This window comes from Panthera leo, chromosome D3, assembly GCF_018350215.1.
Source record: "Panthera leo isolate Ple1 chromosome D3, P.leo_Ple1_pat1.1, whole genome shotgun sequence".
In the NCBI taxonomy this organism is placed as follows: Eukaryota; Metazoa; Chordata; class Mammalia; order Carnivora; family Felidae; genus Panthera; species Panthera leo.
Window position 1 is genome coordinate 66,799,357 of NC_056690.1, and position 20,502 is coordinate 66,819,858.

Genomic DNA, 20,502 nt, shown 5'->3' on the forward strand with positions numbered 1-20,502 from the left:
TGATATATTTCTATACACAATCTGCAAAACTAAAAGTAGTGGCCTTAGATTGGGTAAATAACTATTAAAAGGCAGGCAAACAGAAGGTACATTGCGTTTGTTGCTATTACTGCTTTTCTGGTGAATGACCTCATCATCTGTGAGATGCTCTATCTTGATAATCTTACTCCTCTTCCCACAATGCTGCATGTGTAATGCAACCTTCCATACTGACTGATTGCTTGACTGCTGACTGACTCCAGATGCTGCTGTTGATAAGCCCCTGGGGTAATGCAAGTGGCACTGAAGATATGACGCTGCATGGCAATTATGCTTCCTTGTATACAAGAAGTATTTTTAAAAACAGAGGCCGCCGCCAGTGTGGCTGGGACTGAAAACCAAGAACTACTCCTTGCCTTAAAGGCAGTGGTGGGCCAGAGGCCTAATCCTTTTCGATAACATACTCATGTGCATTTTATGATTATTAGAAGTGAAAACATTCTCCAGAAGTCTGCCCTAAATCCCTCCTGCTCTAATTTAAGCCCTGTCTGTCCTTCTGGTCTGCAGAAGCTAGGAGGAGGTGCTCACTAGTTCCCTCGTCAGGCTCATGTCACATACTAGAAATTCCCTCAAATAATCTTTCAACTAGTTGACTCCTCACCAAGTGTATAATTTTGCAGATCAAAGGAATTTAGAATTCTTGGCTTTATGCTTCTCGTTAATTTACGATTTAGGTACAAATGTATGTTATACATGCCACATTTGTTATGCATATGTGAATGGATGACTGGATACAAATAAATACAATCATATTCTCTGATCAATCTGTGCCAAAGAGGCATGAAGTCATTAATGTATACAGGTCATCGAAGGAGATGTATCCCCACCCATATATGTTTCAAAATAAAATTCTTTTGAGAATTAAATGTCCCTGGAACTTTTGACTATTCCTTACATGACAGGGTTTTCAGATCCATGCTCTGTGGGTCATGGCCCTTGTGGTAGGCTGACAAATACCCAAGGACGGCCCTTAACGCAGTCCCGAGTGTCTTCGTAAGAGGGAGGCAAAGAGAGATTTGACACATCCACAGAGGAGGAGATGATGTGAAGATGGGGAGGGAGAGAATGGACAGATGCTGGTCTTGAAGACTGAAGAGATGCGGCCACAAGCCGAAGAAGTCTGGCAGTTTCCGGAAGCTGGAAGAGGCAAGAAAAGGATTCTCCCTCAGAGGCTTTGAAGGGGGTGAGGCTGGGCTTGATTTCTGCCAAATGACACTGATTTCAGATTCCTGGTCTCAGGAAACGTAAGAGAATATGTTCCTGTTGTTTTAAGCCACTAGATTTGCAGTAAATTTTTGTCACAAGCCCAAGAGGCATGGATGGAGCACTTTGGGGCCTAAAGGGGGGCAGATGATCTGCATAGGGGGAGCTCCAAAGAGCGGCGAGTAGCAGGACAACTGCCTTGGTGGTGGTGTCAGTGTCCACGGGTGCTGACGTGCCTGGGGGGGTAAAAGGCAAAGCCAACAGTCCCTGGCCCCTCAGATCCCTCCTCAGGACCACTGAGATAAAAGTGAACACAGCACATGCCCCCATGAGATAGAAGGTGGCAACAGGGAGCTGCACCCACCTGCCTGCATCCATATTGCGTGAGTATGCTTACAGAGGTTTGAGTGCAGACCAAAGCCAAAGAAACCTCAAACAGATTTTAAATATTTATCATTCTCAAATGCCAGAATCAGGCTGAGTACCTGTTCAAATCTGCCAATGCCCTCTTAAATTGTGACCTCCAAGCTGAAGGTGATGTGTCAGGAGGGGTCACCCAGCAGCGGGCCTGGGACTTTCCAACTGCCTGACCTGGGTGTTCTCGAAGGCAGCCTGCATTCCTTTTCTGTCCCCTGAGACTTGTCTCCAAGCCCAACTGAGAGAAGGACTCAGCCTCACCAGTGACTCCTCTGCCCCTGAAGTCCCCAAAGATGGGCTCTTTCCATTCTCAGAGTTTTAATGCTAACCAGGCAGTGTGAGTTCCAAATGATAAAGATATGGAAGGAAGACTCGAAATTTACAAGCTTATCACCACCCTGGCCATGGTCACTGGTCAAATAGTTCCTAACTGCCTCCTGAAGTGGCAGCTAGAACCCTAGCATTCCCTTGAGCTCAGCTCCTCCTCTTCTTTGCACTGAGGGCTAGTGAAAGCCATGGGGCCATTCTGTTGGTCAGACCCAACAGAACTCTGAATTCCCTTTGTTTCCAGACCAAGGAATCTCCCAGGACATGAGTTCTCTACTAGACCTAGGAATGATTCCTTACAGGCACTTACTTCCCTAAAAAAAACCTCACATACCTTTGTCTAAAAATAGCACCTATGCCCACTGGACATCATTTGACTCTAATTCCACCATTAGAGACTCATTCCTTGGTTTTCATGTTACCTTTTGAGGATGACCCCTCTTTTGGATGCCACATTAATTCACCAGCATCTCAGTGTGAATTAGTTTACCACAACAGCCTCCCCCAAAGTGGCAAGATAAGAAGTTGGGGCTTCAGCTGGGGAGCGGGGTGAGTGCATGGCTATCAACTTTGGCCTCTGGGTATAACAGCATTTGACAACAGGGCAATTGCAGCAGGCAAACCCACATAAGATCTTCTCTGTGTATGCGTGCATGTTTCTCCCTCCTATCTGGTCGCACACCATTTCTTGGAGGAAGCATCTCCTTGCAGCACATGTCACAAGCACAAATGAGTCTTACTATCCAAGTCCCTGAGTCAAGATGTGGACACCCAGAACAAGGCATGGGTCAAACAGAGCCACTTGCAAATGAAATAAAGTTAAATTTGAGCTTGCAAACCAGCGATGGCTCTCATCACAAACAGCAAGTCTTTATTCAGAAAAACAAAATCCTTTAACTAACAAGGTGCCTCAAATCATTTATGATATGGCTATACTTATAATGTGGCTTTTGAGCAACACTTTTGGAGTTTAAGTACTACCAGAAAGGTGTCTATCTCTCCGTCTGAAAAATAAGGTGGGACAGTGACATGGAAAGATTAATTTAAAAAAACAGCAACCATAGGACTTTGAGGTTGGGATGGAAGTTAGGGTCAGAGTATAGAAGTGAGGACTGAAAGAGCATGAACATCCAAACAGACAGCATGTAAGATAGCAGATCTCTGGTCCACAGCTCTGTGGCAACCATCCCAGGCAGCCAGACCACTGCCTACTACGGTGGTCGAGACTTGTCCATGACTGCCTGCTTGGGCTCTGAGTCTCTCCCCTCTCCCCTCTGCTGCCCAACACATCAGGGGCCAGGGATGGCTTGGCGGACAACAGCTGAACACAGAAAACCATCCCGAACCCAGGACTGAGTCAGGGATTCGATGAAAGGTGCAGACAGTAAGGGCTATGGGAGGTCCACTATCATCATCCTTACCACTCACTTAAGAGGCAATAGAACCTAATGCTTAAGACTAGAGACGGGTGCAGTTCCCAGGGCCACAGCGTACCGGCCATGTGGCCTTCAACAGTGTGACTTCACCTTGTTGTGCCTCAGTGTCCTCACCTATAAAACGGGGATGATGATAATGGTCCTCATAGAATTGTAGGGAGGGCAAGGTGTGCCAATATATTCAAAGGGCTTAGAAAAACTCATGGCACACAATAAGGCCACGACAGTGTTCGTGCTCTTGCTATGGTTCCCTCAGGTATTAAGCCTTGTGAACTTGGGGATCTTCTCTTCCTGGTTGTACTCCGTCTCCAGTGTCTAAGACAGTGCCTGATGGATACTAGGGGTTCAATCATTTTTTACTATTTAAAAAATTCTTTTAGCTTTTTATTTTGCAATCATTTTAGATGTGTAGGAAGGTTGCAAAAATAGAACTGAGTTTCTGTGTTCTCTTCACTCAGCTTCCCCTAATCTTAAATCTTACATCACCACCATCCAGTGAATGAAAGCAGGAGATTCACAGGATACAGTGCTATCAACTAATAAATATATAGGCTTTACAATAAACATTTTTAAGTGATGGATGAATGGAAGGCAGGAAGGCAGGAAGGGACGAATGGATGGACTGTGGGGCTGAGGTGATCAAAGAAGGCTTCCTGGAGGAGGTAGATTTGAGCTGGCCCCTGGAAAAGAAAGGTCCTGAGACAGAAGAGAATGGATGAAGGGCATTCTGGGAGGAAGGAATCATGTGGATAAAGGTGTGGAGGCTGGAAGGCCCTAAGGCATGAGGGGAGTGAGGGAGGCAGGGTAGGACTGGAGGCTGGGGGATTGGATGCGTGTAGCAGCAAGGGGCAGAGGCCACCTCTGGATACCTGGCCTTCTTTTTGTCCAGCTGCACTTCCTCTGTGCTGCCATTGATGCCATAGAGGGTCATAAAGATGTTGGAGTCTGTGCCACCGCCAACCACATCACCCGTCCACACTGTCATCTCATAGAGCACCTGCAGGGAGAGGGACGCGGATCCTGACGCTGGGCTTCACCCACCAACCCCACCGGCTTGCCTCATTCTCTCCAGGGCAGGGCAAGCTGCCAGCTCTGAAAAGAATCCCGCCCCTGATCAATTGCTATCACCTGGAGAACAAGAGTCAAGCCTTATTACTCTATGTCCTCAGCTGTGTCCAGTTTGGTGCTAGAGAGTTGTTCAGTTTCTGACAGAGGACGTGTGTGCACAGAAGCATGACTGAAAGCCCCAGCATTCACCGATCTCTTTGTCAATCAAATCCCAGCTCAAGCTCATGCAGTTGAGCAGCACGTGATGGCAGGACAGCGGCTTCTGGAGCTACCCAGCACGCCATCTGCATCCCCAGTCTGCCACCTGCCAGCTGTTGAACTTGGGCAGACACTCCAGCCTGGCCAGACTCTGCTTCCTCCACTGAGAAAAAGGGATAAACGTTTCGCAGAACTGTGAGAGCCGCAGACAGGTAAACCTGGGCCCATGCCCAGCCTTCCGTGTGCTATGGACCCGGAAGCAGCAATTCCAGGTCCATCCCTGCTTCCTGTGGGGCCAGCACACATCCTGAGCCTTCATGAGCAGTTACTGTTGAAGGAGCTCTGGCTCCATTCACTTGTGAGGTAGGACAACCACCGATTCCACGATTTGCTCGTCAAGTTGGGATTTTGCCCTTTTGCCTGAGGTTTGCTCCAGAGAGAATGTATTCCTTTTGCGTGTGCTCACTGGAGGGGGAGGGAGCAGCCTTCTCTTTCCTAGACGCTGCCCTCGCTGGGCTCTTCCTCCAAGAAGCAGCCTTGTGGCAAGGGTGGCCACCTTCACCGCCTCTCTGGCATCCTCTGGTCCTGGCTTCTTACTCCATTCCCTCTTGCCAGGTGCCCAAGGACCAGCATAAGCTCGGGAGAAGTTTGCACACATGGCCAGGGAAGTGCCAGGCCAACCGGTCTCCTCTGAACGCGTCTGGCCCTTCCCTTCCCCTTGTGGCCGCCACACTGCAATATCACCTGTGCAGGTGCCTGGTCCCCACTACCCAGATGCCCTCCAACTCAGAGCCCAAGTTATTTGTCACAGTGATCATGCCCCTGACGTTGTGCCTGTTGAGTGCTGGGTGCTTTGCATACAGTACCTAGAATCTTTACCATGATGCTCTAAGGTCAGAAGTGGCATTTGCAGGCCTGGCCCAGAGGACAAGTTTAGCACTTGTTTGCTGAGGACATGATTGAAGAGCCTCTTGCGTTACCAGGAAAATCCTCTCAGACCTTAACAGGGGCATCGTGGTGGCAGGGGGAGCTATTGGGAATGAAGGCAGGAGCCTGGCACTTTTTGCTTTTAGTCAGACAGGCATGAAAAATAGATCAAAATGAGTGCTTTGGCGACTGTATGGAGACTGGCCCCTTAAGGCTGGTCCCTCTGGACTCTTGTGTTCTCTGGGCCCACTTCTTTCTCCTTTACACGGACACGTCTCTTTTTAGGTAAGAGGTTGTTTCCAGAAAGAGACACAGAAACAGGGCTTTTATAATTCTGGTCCGATATCTCCTGGGGAGATGGCCAGTCCAAAGAACCCTGTGGTGCTTTGCAAAGTGATAAACCTGTGTTCTTTTGTCACATGAATAATAGGGGCGTGGGTCTACATTTCCACAGACTAAAGGGCTCAGGGGGAGACGCGGCTGCACTGAGTGGGGTGTGCATGTGTGTGCCGGGGGGGGGGGCAGCACACACACACAGACACACTCACACCCACGCGCATGCTGGGAACTGGGTCAGGATGGAGGTCCCTGGATGAACTGTGTGCTCACCCACACCATCCGTCTGCCCACAGATGGAGGTGTCTGGGGAAGGGAGGGGAAGATATCTATGCTGTAGAAGGTTCTGCTTTCTGGCTCTCAAGCAGGCGAGGGGCAGGCATCCACCCTCCTGCCTGTCCAGGTTTTCAAAGTCCCAAACTCAGCCCTTCCTTCTGTTTCCATATAGAAATAAGCAGGGCATCCTCAGGTCTAGGGTGATTTCTTATCTTTGTGGGACACCTTCTGACCTAAATCTAGTAGCTCATTGGTTTGGATTTGGGAACAGAGATGAGGGCTGGAGCTTCCTGTTGATGCCACAGCTTTTTGGGGAGAAGGAGAAGCCTGTACGGGCATGTGAACTGAGCCCTCTGAGCCACCAACGGGCCATGTATCCTTGGGCACCAGCACTCAGGCATCCTGACTCTTGCCCAGCACCGACTTGTGAGTTTACACAACTTGTTCTGGTCATTTGGCCACTTAGAGGTGGGGCCTGGACAGGAGCTCAGAGCTCCTGCCTTCCAGCCTTTTCCACTTAAAGAGGGTCCAGTGCAAGCAGCTCTAAATGCACTGCAAGATCCCAAAGTGCACAGCATCCCAAATGCTATCTTTTCCCATCCCTGCCTTTGGGTGTTGAGGGAGCCTTCAGAAAAAAATGACTCCGCACATCTATGCAGAGCTTGCGAAGTTCTTCGTGGACTATTCATGATCTCATTCATGCTCATCGAGGTCTCACGTGGAACAAGATGGGAAGTGTTACTTCCATGTACTGTATGAGAAGACCAAGGCCCAGAGAGGCCAGACGTCTTGCCCAAGGTAACCCAGCAGCAGACCCAAAGAGACCTGAGCAAAGCGAATGTGGCTAGTATACCAGGCTGCAGCCCCTGCCGGTGCCCCAGCAACGAGTCTCCTTCTTCCCTCACTTCTGTCTCCACTTCTGCTCTCCGATCCCAACATGCACTGCCCTTGCCACGCAATATGCACACGCAGGTCCCCCTTATACCTTCACCCCAATGTTCACCACCATGGCATCCAGGAGGTCGAAGACACGGGAGGTGACACCGTCGCCTCGGTCCTTGGCAAGCCAGCAGTTGCACCGCAATGTGTACTTGGTGCCCTGGGTGGGCACGGCCAAACACAGCTCCTCCACCAGCCAGCAGCTCTCCGGGGAGGCCCCGTCATGGCCCAGCTGGGAGGGGACAGACCAGGGCCATGAGGGTCTGGGAAGGAAGCCCTCGCCACTCAGCATCCCCTTCCCCATTCTGCACCCTCCTTCCTCGGTGCTTCCTCCCAATGTGCTCTGCACGCACTGACCCAGGTCTTTCCCACGAAGATGAAGAATTTGCAGATAAAATAAAGGCCCCTCATCAGATGATTCTGAGTTCATCCAAGATTATTCTGGGTGAGAATGACCTAGTCAGGCAAGCCCTTTAGAAAAGGGTCCCGATGTCAGAGATGGGAGAAGTTAGAGAGATCTGAAGCAGAAGAGAGTGTGTCTTGTTGGCCTTGAAAAAATAAACTGCCATGTTTTGGAGAAGGTCACGTGGCAGGGACACACACGGCCTCTGGGAACTGGCGGCCTCGGTCCTACAGCTGCAAGGAAGTGGATTCCGCCAACGACCTTGGAAGAGGACCCCGAGCCTCAGACGAGACCACGGCCCCAGCAGCAACTTGATTCAAGCCCAATGAGATGTTGGAAAGAGGCCCAGCTAACTTGCATGTGGACTCCTGGCCTGGGAAACGGGGAAATAATACATCTGCGTGTTCTTTTGCTAAGTTCACGGTAATTTGTTACCCGGCAGTAGAAAACTAATACATCAGGCTTCCCCACTGGGTGGGTGGAAAAAGACCTGGCTGGGTGGTGACTCATTCCAGGTCACCTAGCCAGCTGATGGCAGAGGCCAGGGGACCTTCCCCCACTACCTGCTCTGAGGTGGAGCTCCAGGTTGGTTGCTCGGCCTGCCCTCCACACTCCCTCCCACTATGTACTGGTTGGCTCCTTCCTTCCCTCGGGGTGGGCACCATCCCAGGACCCCGGGACCAGCACCTCTATTTTCTTGATGATGCCCACATCCAAGCCGGCGACATAGAACTCCTCCACGGAGCCACAGCTGAAGCCCTTCTTCCCCCGGGGGAAGTCCAGCCAGATGCGGTTACTGCGTTCATCATCCTCCCCGATGAGGAGGACAAAGGCCCGGCTGTCAGTGGCTGCGTCCTTGTGTTTCCCGGTGGTGACTGACACGTAGTATGGAATCACTGCAAGAGATCAGGGGGCCCAGCCTCAAAATGGGCCAGGGGGGCTCGGGGTGGGCTCACAGATTTGGAAATGACTTTTGGAGAGCAAAGTGCACCAGAGCTTTCTAGACTGGTGAATTATCTATGATGAGCGTCTACTCTCCAGGGGATGAGAGATCGGTATCTCCCAAGCGGAGATCATCCTAAAAGAGCATCCTTGACACTTCTAGAAAGCCCCGTTGACCAATTATCTCAGTTGTGCCCAGCACTCCCTTGTGAAGTAGGGTAAGAAAATAACCTTTCACCAGGTACAGGGGTTAGATGCCTGAAAAGCTTACTGCAGTCAGCGAAAATAAGGTTGTTAAAAACAAGGCCTCACAGAAAGTAGGAATTTGGGAAAGAAAAGTAAAATAGCATTATATGTGTAGCACGGTAAATGAAAGTTCTAGAAGGCATCCCCATTTCCAAAACAGACTAGATTAATCCGCAAGAAAACTTGCTCAGGTAGTGCAGCATAGAGCTCTAGTTGCCCAATGAGTACCCATTCTCCTTGCAGCTAGCGGTGGTCATAAAATGTAACCAGATATTGTTGGGTGGGTTTCTGGGGGAACTTTCTGATTCAGCTGGGAGGAGCACCCTTTTACCCCTTATCCTTGCATTCATTCTGCTTGGAATGTGGGTGTGATGGCTGGAACTCCAGCAGTCATCTTGGAACCATGGGCAGTCTTTAGGAAGGAAGTCACTGACTTTATTGGAACTGCTGTGCCTGTCTCGTTGCCTATATGTGAACCTTTATGTGTGAAAAAAGGAAAATCCCTCATTTGTTTAAGCCACTATCTTGTCTATGTCACTTGCAGTTATTAACTGATACAAGTTGGAAACCCTTCTCTGGGAATATCTTGAGAGACAATGCTCTGGTATAGGTTAGAGGTTATATGGTTACAGGTTATGTAATTTGTATCTCTTTGAAAGTTTCCAAACTAGACCTTCTTGGCTGGAATAACCAGTACTGTTTTCTGCACCTGCCAGTGGCCTTATTTCACCTTTATAGGAGGATCCCCTTGGCCTTTCACAGTTTATCATAGTGCTTAATTCAGGAGAAATACTTCTTGTGGGTCCTGTCATTTATTCACATAGTGAGAAGGTAGAATAGAAAATGATTGATGCACTCCGGCCAGCCCCAGAGACACCCCCCCCCCCCCCACACACACACACACATTGTCTCCTGGGGAGGAATATAGTGGTTGTCATGCTCTATACTTAAGAGAGCTGAACAGATAGGCAGTGCCTTTAAATGTCCAATAGACAAACACAGAACTACTTTTTCTCAAAACTCTGGTTGGAACAAGGGGCTTGTCAGGGCATTACAGCATCACTTTATGGAGGAGGGGAAAACTGAGGCCAAAAGAGTGACTGTCCAAGGTCACATATATTATTGTCTAAACCAGAAATGGAACTTAAATCCCCCTAAAGCCATCTTAGAAATTCTTCCTCTGTCTGACCACATCACACTGTGCCTTAAGTCTACACGGCTGAAGTCCTCTGTGTGATGCTCTCCTGACATGCAAAGTGTTCCGACTGCTGCTGTGTGGGTCTGGTGAGAACTGTCCCAGGCCCACGGTGCTGAATCTACATCCTGAGACTCTGGGTGAGGGCAGAGTTCACGGTGATAGCCTCCTGGTAGTGGGTCAGTGGATTAAGGGTATCATCACCCTGACTACTCCTAGCCTTCGTTTCTCCATCGGCAACAGGGCTGATGGCTGCCCCCGGAGGGCTGTCGTGGGGATGGAAAACTCAGTGTGAATTACAAAGCGTTAGGTAGAAGTCACATGACGGTGGGGCTAATGCATGGCCTGTCCAAGAACAGCTTGAACACATGTCCCGGTGCCTGCCTCCCCTCTGCTGAGTCCCCGGCTTGGCCTACCTGGGCCCTCCTGCACGTAGTCAGCCATGGGCCCCGTCACTGTGGCAATGTCGATGTCGGCCATCTTGGAGCTCAGGGCGATCTCCCAGAAGTCAGCCGGGCTGCTACAGTTGCTGCTTCGGTCCCCAGTGTACTCCTGCCCAGGAGCATGACCCAGTCCCCATTACGGCTCTGGCCCCTTCTGCCACAGTACGAAGTCCCCCCCACCCCACACCGCCTTTCCCACACCTTCTCATAAAAGAGCCTCTCGAGCCTCCCGTCTTCCTTCTTCAGGGACAGCCAGCGCCCGCACAGGAACAGGAACTCGTCCTCATTGGTGTCATTCCAGATCTCCACCTTCTCCACATACCAGTCTGCGCACCACTTGGTGTTGTCGTGGCGGAGCTTGATCTTGTAGATGACACCCAGGTCAGCGGCCTCGATGATGAAGGTGTCGGCCTGCGGAGTCCAGGTGTGGGGACTCGGGTGGGGGTGTGCCCCACCTGCACCCACTCCAACCCCGACCATCCAGTACCTTCCATACCCCTCAGTTGTGGGGCTGAACAGACCTTCCTAGATGGAAACCCTCCAGGCCCAAGTCCCTACCACTGAGCGTTTGGTATTCTGAGGCCTCCCTCACTTCCACAGCGGCCCTGTTTTGCAGTCCTGTTCCTCCTGGGATAAGCCTTGTGGATGCTTGGAGGATGGAACGCAGGCAGGAGTGGGCTAGACGAGGGCGCTCAGCCTGGCCCTGGTACCTGGATGTCCTCGCTTATGTTGAGTATCAGCACGAGTTCAGGTGGGAGGCAGGAGGGAGTAACGGGGAGGGGCTCGAAACGCCCAGGGGGAAGCTGGGAGGCAGTCAGAGTTGCTGCTGGACCAGGCCCAGAAGAGAGACAGAGCTGGAGGAGGTCAGGCTGAGGGCTCAGGGACAGCAGCTGCGGTGCAGGTGGTTTTATGTGGGGTGTGATGTAAGGCCCTCTGGGTCCGATTACCCCTTCCATAAAATGCCCTTACACTCCTGGGCGCTTGGACACTTTGGGGGTTGCTCAGTGAGATGTGGAGATCCAGGCCCTGAGTGAGGTATGGTCAAAAACACAGGCTGAATGTGGTTGGCAGGACCGTGAAGCAGGGCAGGAGAGGCCGGTGACCCTGAGCTACAGTGTTTTTCTTCCAGAAGGTGGAAGATGTGCTGAGTCACTGCTGAGTGCTGGGAACCCAGAGATAAATCCGATAGGCAGCGTCTGCCCCTCCTTGGGACCTCACGGCCCAGAGAGGGAGAGGGCCAGGTGGATAATCACAGCCCATGGGTGAGGAGCAGCCACCTGCCTGGGGGCTAGAGGCAGGGCTGGGAAGACTCTCCAGGAGGTGGCATTAAGCTAAGGGTGGGGGCCAGGCCTTTCTGGCACCACAGCAGGTGACTGCAGGCAGAGGAAACTGCAGGTGGGCAGTGCGCGGCTGACCCTGCAGGCTGCAGGGCTCTGCTGCCTGGCTGAGATCACCGGAGCAAAAACAGGCACAGCCTATGACACAGTGATTCCACCTCTTTCCTTCTGTCCTCAGGAGGGGACAACTTTATGTGTGCACAAGGATGCTTATTGCAGGGTAATTTTTACAGTGGAAAACTAGGAGCCATCTGGTGTCCAGTGCTTGGAGAACGGCTAAATAACCATGGTGATATTGTGTGCAGAATGTCACATGTGTGGTGGTTCCGAAGAATGAGCCAGCTTCATCTACACTCGAATATCCTGACATAGGGAGATTGCACGCCAAAGGCAGGCTGAAGAAGCATTCGTATAGGAATGATGTCATATATATATATATATATATATATATATATATATATATATATATATGGATTTTCTATGGGCACACGTACATGGATGCAGAGAAGATGCCCAGAAAGGTCTGGAAACAGGAGAGAGCGTGGGGTATTCTGCTGTGGGCACTCCATACAGGCTGGCTGGTGGGCCATGAAAGGTTGTGAATCCTACAAAGGGCCCAGGCCAGATCTGGGGATCAGCGGAGAGCCCTTGGCCGGCTGAGTGACTGTCACCTTTGGCTAGGTGACATGAGGAGGTGCGGCAGGCAGCCAGGGTGGTTCAGGAAGCCAGGTAAGCTGAAAAAGGGCTAAGGAGCTGACAGGGCTGGTCTGGGAGCCGTGTGCAAGGGAGACTCTCCAAGACCTGGCTTTGGACTAGATGTGGGTGGGGAGATGCTGAGTGGGGGAGGGTGTCAAGGGGGACTTCTATATTCTGAGGAGATAATTAGAGAAATGGAAGCTGCTAGATGCTCAGCAGTGAACTTAAAGTCACGTAAATCATCCGTGACTAAGCCAGAAGTAGCTCCAGTTCCCCTGTTAGGACATCATAACTGGCGGGAAGGAAAGGGAAGAGGTGGTGTAGAACGGGACAAAGGTTTTTCTCGTGACACAACAATTGCCTAGAGAGAAAAAAATCTGACTCTGAATCCAGGTGGAATGGATTGCATCACCTTCATTTATAAGTTCATTCATTTATGAGTATGTATGGTGCCTCTTCTGTGCCCGGCTCCGTGGGTATGGCCCCAAACCAACATCTACCTGTCAGCTCTGCACATTGCTGTCTTACAGTGCAATCACCAGATGCTGGCTCCGGGCATCAGCGAAGGCAGCCGAAGGTGAGCTCCCCAATCCTCAGCACTGATGAAGAGCTAGGCACCTCAGAGTTTCTAGCTCAGTGAACCTACTTTACGGTGGAAGAAACTGAGGCACAGAGATGCGAAGAAACTTGCCAAAGACCACAGGGCTAGTCAGTGTCAGAGCCAGGATGTGAACGTGGGTGATCTGGCCCCAGCCACAGGGCTGACTGCTGAATGGCACTGCCACATCCCACAACAGCATAGGTGACAGAGCTTGTCCCCAGTATAGAGTCCGGGACATCGCGTGAGCCACTTAAGTGTACCTCTCTGTATTCCATTTTTCCCCAAAATGGATAGGCCTCCTATTAGCTACCTTACCGGTGCAGCAAACCATTATATCTCGTGTGTGTGTGTGTGTGTGTGTGTGTGTGTGTGTGTGTGTGTGAAATTATTTCTCCCTGATACAAAGTGTTCTTACATCTCTTGTCCTGTTTTTCAGCCCAGGGGTCTAAGTAGCTATCATACTGCTACTCCCACTTCCAAAGCAGTAAACCAAAGCTAAAAGTCAATGGTTCCTATCCGGATGATGGAACAAATGGATGGGAGCACCAGGGCCTGACTTCCCCGGGACCTTGAGGCCAAGGCTGGACTCCTTCCAGATGGCGGGGCCCATGGGGTCACCAGATGGCCGCAGACCCGCTTAGACGACACCTGCTATCCTTGCTCCAGAGCTCATTTCCTCCTCACAAGTAGGAAATGTTTCAGTGCCAAGGATCATGCCTGGCTGAGAGTCAGGCTTAAACAGACCCCTACTAAACACCCACTGCTCAGTACAGGAAACCCCTGCATGTGCATAGCCAAAGGCAAGACCACAGATGGGGTTACCTTGCTCTGATCACCTTGCAGCTACAGCCTGGTCTGTGGGGAGTTCTGGCAGATTTAGGTGAATGGAGTGAAGGCAAAGAGGCTGAGGCTGTGTGAGGGGATAAGGCAGAAAGGGCCTGGGAGAGAGCAGAGCTACCGTGGGGAGAGGAGGGAAGTCGAGGGGCTGAGAAGAGAAACTGGGACAGAGGTCTTCCTTTTCCTAAAACCCCAGCAGGTCAGAGCCCTCTGCCTAATAGAGCACTTTCTTGGCACTTCCATAGATAGTTCAGGTCAAAGCGGACCTTAGCTGGGGGAGCGGGGTACTTGTCTGCTCCTCTAATCCCTCCGTGGCTCCCATGGGCCTCAGTTCTGCCCAGAGCTCTGCACAACACAGCTTAGCTGATTCATATCGGGCTCCTCATTTTACAGATGGAGAAACCAAGTCCACACAGGTTCAACCAGATAAGGAGCTGACAGGAGAGGCAGGCCTCCAGCCCCCGCCACTCTGATGTTCACCCCCATGCTCATCATCCGCCCATAGTGAGCTGGATTTTCTGATGATGACCAGCATCCCCCCCCCACCCCGCCCCACCCCAGTACAGCCAACTCAAACAGGCTTCTCACTTGCCCAAACCCTACCCTCTGGTCTACCTCCACCCCAGATGCAGGGCCCAGGGCCCACGCACAGGCTCAGAGAGGGGACCAGCTGCTCTGCAGGGAGAAGTGCAAGGCCAACCGCCCACATGAGGGAGCTTGACACCCCACAAGGTTCGCAGACAGCTTCAGGGACCAAGAGCTGGCCCCCAGACACCTGGAGCCCGGAGGGGAAGGGGAGGGGGTAAAAACTCTGTGTGCCCCGCATACCGTTCCTTTCTCGAACTTGTTGGTGCGGTTCTCTGACTTGCCAAGGTACCGCTCCCCGGTGTCCCCCAGATCTCCATAGATGGTGATGTAGACCTTAGCGTCCGTCCCTGCCCCAGGAACATTTCCTGTAAAGATCTGCACCGAGTACAGCACAACTGGGCGTGCAGTCGGACAGACAGACAGACAGACAAAGGGAAGAAAAGAGTGGCATTGGCTTTAGGATTAAATTAAATCCATTGGCTGGATTTGTAGGAGGTATTAAGCTCCTGGCCCACATCTCGAGGAGGCGTTAGTGTCTTCCTTTTATTTGGTCAATTATGGACATTCTGCTACAAATCTGCAGATTCACCAGTGGGAAGTTTGCCCATCTGATCTGGACACAGGTGGCCCCTAAGACCCAGAGGACGGAGGTTCCTCCCCGTAGCCCTCAAGCCATCCACCCATCCAGCTGTCTGGGCTTCCAACGGGGGAAGATGCCAGAGACTGCCTGACGTGCGTGCACGCTGTGGTCACTAAATCTACCTTCCCTGACACACGGACAACAATATGCCTGCCCGGGGCCCCTGGGTGGCTCAGTCGGTTGAGCATCTGACTCTTGATCTCGGATCAGGTCATGATCTCACGGTTGGTGAGTTCAACCCCTGAGTTGGGTTCTGTGCTTACAGCACAGAGTCTGCTTGGGATTCTCTCTCTCTCTCTCTCTCTCTCTCACTCTGCCCCTCCCCTGCTCTTGTTCTTTCTCTCTCAAAATAAATATAAATTAAAAAAATAATATGCCTTCCTACTTGAGGGTGACTAGTATCCATGCCAGTTCCTTCTAAGTGGTTTTTAGAAAAAAAATCAAATGTTTTTGAAAGTATAGCTTCCCCATAGTGTCCATTTCCTGATTTTTAAAAAATATTTATTTACTTGAGCTGAAATCAAGAGTCAGACACTTAACCAACTGAGCCACCCAGCTGCCCCATTTCTTTATTTTCCTTTATTCTCCAACTCCCTGCCATCCAGCACCTGCCCCAGTGACTGACACCCTCTTCTTCAGCTCCCATGGCCCATGGGAAGGGCTGGATAAATACTGGTGCCACAGTTATTAAAAGTTATTCATGAAAATAAAAACAAATGCTGTCTTGTCTTTGTTTTGCTGCTGCGGGCTCGTCGAGGAAGAATAAAGTATCTCTTTTTCCAACTTCCACCCCTAGGGGAAAATGCAGCTAAGAATTCTCTGTCCCCTCTCCGTATTCCTCTGTCCTAAAGGCTTTGGAGTTTCAGGCCAAGGAAGAGGGGACTTAGCCAGATTATCCCCAAGGGGAGGGATGGAGATTGTGGCTTTGAGGTGAAGGGCGGGAGTGGCCAGCCTGGAGGAAGGTTGGTTTCCCTAGCCTGCGTGGGGGTGAGGGTTCGGGAGTCCGCTTGGGTGGCGGGAACCCCTCATCTGCACACAGAGTCCCTGCAGGGGGAAGGCTGAGGTGGTTATCTGGGAAACTGAAGCAAGGAGGCCTCATGGCCAGAGAGAGGGTCTCATGATGAAGCTGAAGTGTTTCTGGCCACACAGAGAAATGCCGACCCGCGTGTCTGCGGGGAACCAGCAGCAACCGTCACCATGTGTTGGGAGGACATAGGTGTCGGTGGTACCCGCCCTGGACTAAGGGCCAGGCCCCTCCTGTGAGGCTCAGGATTCTTATGAAGCCAAAAAAGAGGGATCCCCCGCTCCCTGCAGTGACTGAGATGGACTTTCTCACCAACCCCTGCAAAGTGGGCTCAGACCACATTTAATTAAATCAAAAAAAGGAAGATGATGTGAGTTACTCATACCCATGGTTATGGAACACGTTCACGCCCACAGAGTGGTTCCTATTATTTTCCTCTTTTTCCCTTGGACTCCACAGCATCATTCTCTCCTGCTCTCCATCTGCCTCTCTGGTCGCTCCTTCTGGAGCGGCTTTCCGGGTTCCTAATCTTCTTCCCGCCCCCCAGATGCCTGGTTCTGTCCGCTTCCCTCAGCTCCCTTCCTGCATGCTTTGGGTATTGACCTCTCTGAGTTCCCCGAGCCTGTGTCTCCAACCCAGTTCCCTCCTGTGCCCTGGATCCACAGCCTTGTCACCTGGGGGACACGTCCGCCTTGACTAGATGTCATAAACTCACATGCAAACCTGAGCTCAGCCCCCTCCCGCAAGCCCCTTCTCCAAACCTTTTCCCCAGCCACCCTCCCTGCCCAGTGCTCTGCTCTGCTGACCTCTGACCTCCGAGGTGTCCCGTGAGCACAGCTCCCCAGAGCCTGCCCCCTCAGCCAGGGCGGGAACCAGAACCAGGCCCACTGCCCTCGAGCCCTACCTCGCTCAGCTCAGCACGGCATCTGTCAAGCATTTCATGTGCTGCATTAATAAATAAAACCTTCTCTTTGGTGTTTGAGAGTCAACATTACCCAAGTCTGTCTGGCTGACACTGACATGAGGTGACATTAGGAATCCTGTCACAGTTTAGACACAATCGACTGTCCTCCCCTTCATGTTTTCTCTGCCTTCACTTCCCAGCCGTGCATTCAGCCCTGCTCCGCACTGAGGTAGGACCTTTGCTAGGAGCCCTTGTCCCAGAGTGGGGTGCTGTGTCACCAGGGGCTGTGGATGGATGGCCCTCCTTCTCCCCCTCCTGCACCCCCACTGCTCTTTCCAGTCCTTGGGGAATGGAACACTGATTCCGCTTCTGGGCGCTGAGCAATGCAGTTGTGCAGTCAAACCCAGCTATTTCTGGATCCTCCTCCCTCCCTTGTCCCACCCAAGCCACACGGCTCTTGGTGGAAAGATGTTTCCCTAGAAACATCGCCAGGCACCGAGTGGGTTTGTGGCATGTTATTAATACAGAACAGCCCAAGTGTGCCGCTGGGACAGCTTTCCAGGGCATCCTCTGGGACCCAAGTAGAAGAGGGAATTTTCCTCCAGATTTAACAGCAAAGGGATTTGGGTAGGGAAAGGCACATTACGGAGGCAACACTTGTTTTTATCTCTAACCGAGTGGCAACTGAGATCAAAGGAAATGTTAGAGCTATAGCTGGTTTACATCCCTCTGGTTCCATATGGGGCCGGGAATCTTGGATTTTAATCCAGTTTTTTCCAGAAGGAATGCAAGGCAACATATATGAGCTGAGTCTCCAAGCCTTCGGGGCATCTCTGATCCGTGCAGACCGCCCCCATGGGGAGCCTGTGGTATTTTGCACCTCGCCAGTGGTAGAAAGCTTGTTTTTGGCAAGGAAATTTGATTTTTGATACAGCTAAAGCTTATTTAGGGCTGACTGAATAACCTGGGGATTGACAGGACAATGGCATTGCTGCTCAAAAAAGAGGTGTGACTATCCCTGTCGTCCAGGAGGAATGCGTGCCTGTGTAAGGGCGTGCCCACGCACTCGCATGCACACACAAATACATGCAGTCCAGGATGCTTCTTGAATCATACGCATCCTGTGAGAGCAGAGAGGACCAAGCCTTGCAGAGGAGTAGTGAATAAACGAAGAGGAGGGAGGCCACAAGGATCAGGAGAATCCAGGCACAGAGCACACATGGGATGCAGTGTCACCATCAGGCCACGGAAAGACGTGCAGTGACACAGCCGGGACCCTGAAGAGCCTGCCATTTATCAGCTGTGTGAACCTGGGCAGGTTAGGCAACCTCTGTGGGCCCCAGGTGCCCTCTCTACGGAGTGGAGATAATAACAGACCCTGCCTCCTGGGGTGCAAAGACTCGGCCTGGCACGGGGCGGGTGCCCTACAAGGAAGGGCTGCTGCTGACCCTGAGGAGGGCACCACACTTACTGTCTAGAGGTTCCTCCACTTCCTTGTAGACTTGCCTCAAGGACCCATCTCTCATGTATTTCTCAGTGAAGATATCATAAGGAACCAGTTCTCGAATGGTCTTCTTGTCATCCTCTGACGTGGCAAGCCATCGGTCACAAGGGAAAGTCAAGGTCTCTGTGCCCTGCGGTAAGGAGGCAAGAGGAAAATTAGCTCTTTGTGTGGAACCTTCTGACTTCAGTGATTCATCAGCATGTCAACACTCATGGGGACCAATGACAAGGGTCATAGAGCCCCACAGATAATGCAAAAGCCAGCAAGGGAGGCCAGTATATCCAGTCTTATCCAAAGACTTCAACAACCACATCGGGGGTTGGCTCTTGAAGGTGGGGTTCCCAGGGTAACTTAAAAATAGGCATCAGAACCTCATCTCACAGACTCAGATTCAGTGGGTAAAGGGAGGGGCTCTGTATTTTTAAATTGCTCTCAGGTCACTCAACCACAGCCACAATTGAAACCTGCCTTCCACGTTTAGAATTGTGTGGCTTCAGGATGTTTGCCAAGTTGTTCTGGTGAGTTTTTTTCTGAGTTGACTTTGAGCAGCAGGAAGGGCATACTCGGTCACTCACATACTGAGGGTCACTCAGTAATGTGGCCCTGAGGGTGGGGCACAGAGACGGGGCTACCCAGATGCTCCTCCTTGACCCTTAAACCGGGTTCTAAAAGGTTCTGCCCTGGACCTGAGCTGGTTCCTGTACTCTGAGTGAAGTGGGTGAACTGTCCTCAGATTTTACCTCAACTTAATAAGGCTGCAGGTTCTTATCAGGAATCCGCCTTGAATCTCCTCTGGAAAGGGGCAAAAGAAACAGCAGGACAGATCGGTCAGAAACTCACATCTTTATCGGGGAGGAGCCTGCGGATGTCCACGTGGGAGCAGTGCCACCCTGGATTTATGCCTGTGTTGTCATGGCCGATCCGAATTTTCTCAATGATTTCCCCTACATCTTCTAACTGTGGAAAGGAGAAAATGCACCAGATGGTAGTAGAAAAGTTCAGGAAAGTAAAACTCAGCAACATACTGTCTGCCCAGGACATCCACTCTTGAGTTCCTTTGAACTTCCAGGGGCCGCTTTCTCCCAGTATGCCCCCACTGTCCAGCCAAGCCCGCCCCCACTCTCCTCTCCACATGCCATGCTCATGCTTCCCTTCCTCTCTCCCTACTTAAAATCAGCCTAGATTCCAGAACGCATTTCCATCAACCTCTGGGAGGCTGTTCTCCTTTTCATGGTGGAGCCCACCTCTCTGTCTTCCATTACTTACACTGTGGTGGTTCATTCCCTGCTTGAGAACTGATTTGGGTTTCAGAAGAGGAATTCTGGTTCTGCCCATGCCCTTTCTTGTCAGCCTGACCTTCTCCTTGGCCCCTAAGGGCCCCTCTGTCTCTAGCTACCCCTCTTCTAGATCCTTCAAATTCCAGTCCCTCAAACTTGATGTTCTCTTGCCACAGGACCTTTGCACAGGCTCTTCCTGCTCTTCCACTCTCCTCTTCTTTAGCTAAACCTCAACCTCATCATTCAGGTCTCAGATCAAGGATCACTTCCTCAGGGAAGCCCCCCTCACCACCTCAAGAAACTCAAATCTCTTCCTGAGAAGCTCTTACAGTATCCCATAGCACCCCTCTCCCCTGCACTTCTCACAGTCAGAAGTTTGCCTTCATTTGTGTAATATCGTCTTCTCTACCACTGAAAGCCACAAGGGCAGGCACCTGTCCTTGCCCATCATTCTATACTTAAAACCTAGAACAGAGCCTGTGAACCCCAGAACTCAGGATACCTTTGCTGAAAGGATGAAAGAATGTTTCCTCATCTGAAAAACAGGTGTGACAGTATCAGTCAGGTTCTGTCATGTGCAATGTTGACCTTAACCATGATCGTATGGGTGGAAGTCTCACTGAATGGAAAAGCTGATGCATGTGTCTGAAATTCAGGAGACACCATGTCTTGTCTCTCCTGCCTGGAGCCTATGGCACA

At 51.2% G+C, this 20,502-nt stretch overlaps 1 protein-coding gene across 2 annotated transcripts in view; it reads right to left on the bottom strand.

The window, feature by feature from the left end:
* Window positions 1-20,502, bottom strand: part of LOXHD1 (lipoxygenase homology PLAT domains 1) — a 162,447-nt gene that overhangs the window by 22,218 nt on the left and 119,727 nt on the right. For both annotated transcript variants that reach the window (XM_042910747.1, XM_042910746.1), the window contains 8 exons: window positions 19,367-19,483; window positions 18,494-18,656; window positions 14,695-14,849; window positions 10,597-10,806; window positions 10,369-10,504; window positions 8,257-8,465; window positions 7,213-7,398; window positions 4,292-4,419 (listed from right to left, as the gene is read on the bottom strand). In XM_042910747.1, coding sequence (XP_042766681.1) covers window positions 4,292-4,419; window positions 7,213-7,398; window positions 8,257-8,465; window positions 10,369-10,504; window positions 10,597-10,806; window positions 14,695-14,849; window positions 18,494-18,656; window positions 19,367-19,483 — 1,304 coding nt within the window. The remainder of the gene's footprint in view (window positions 1-4,291; window positions 4,420-7,212; window positions 7,399-8,256; window positions 8,466-10,368; window positions 10,505-10,596; window positions 10,807-14,694; window positions 14,850-18,493; window positions 18,657-19,366; window positions 19,484-20,502) is intronic.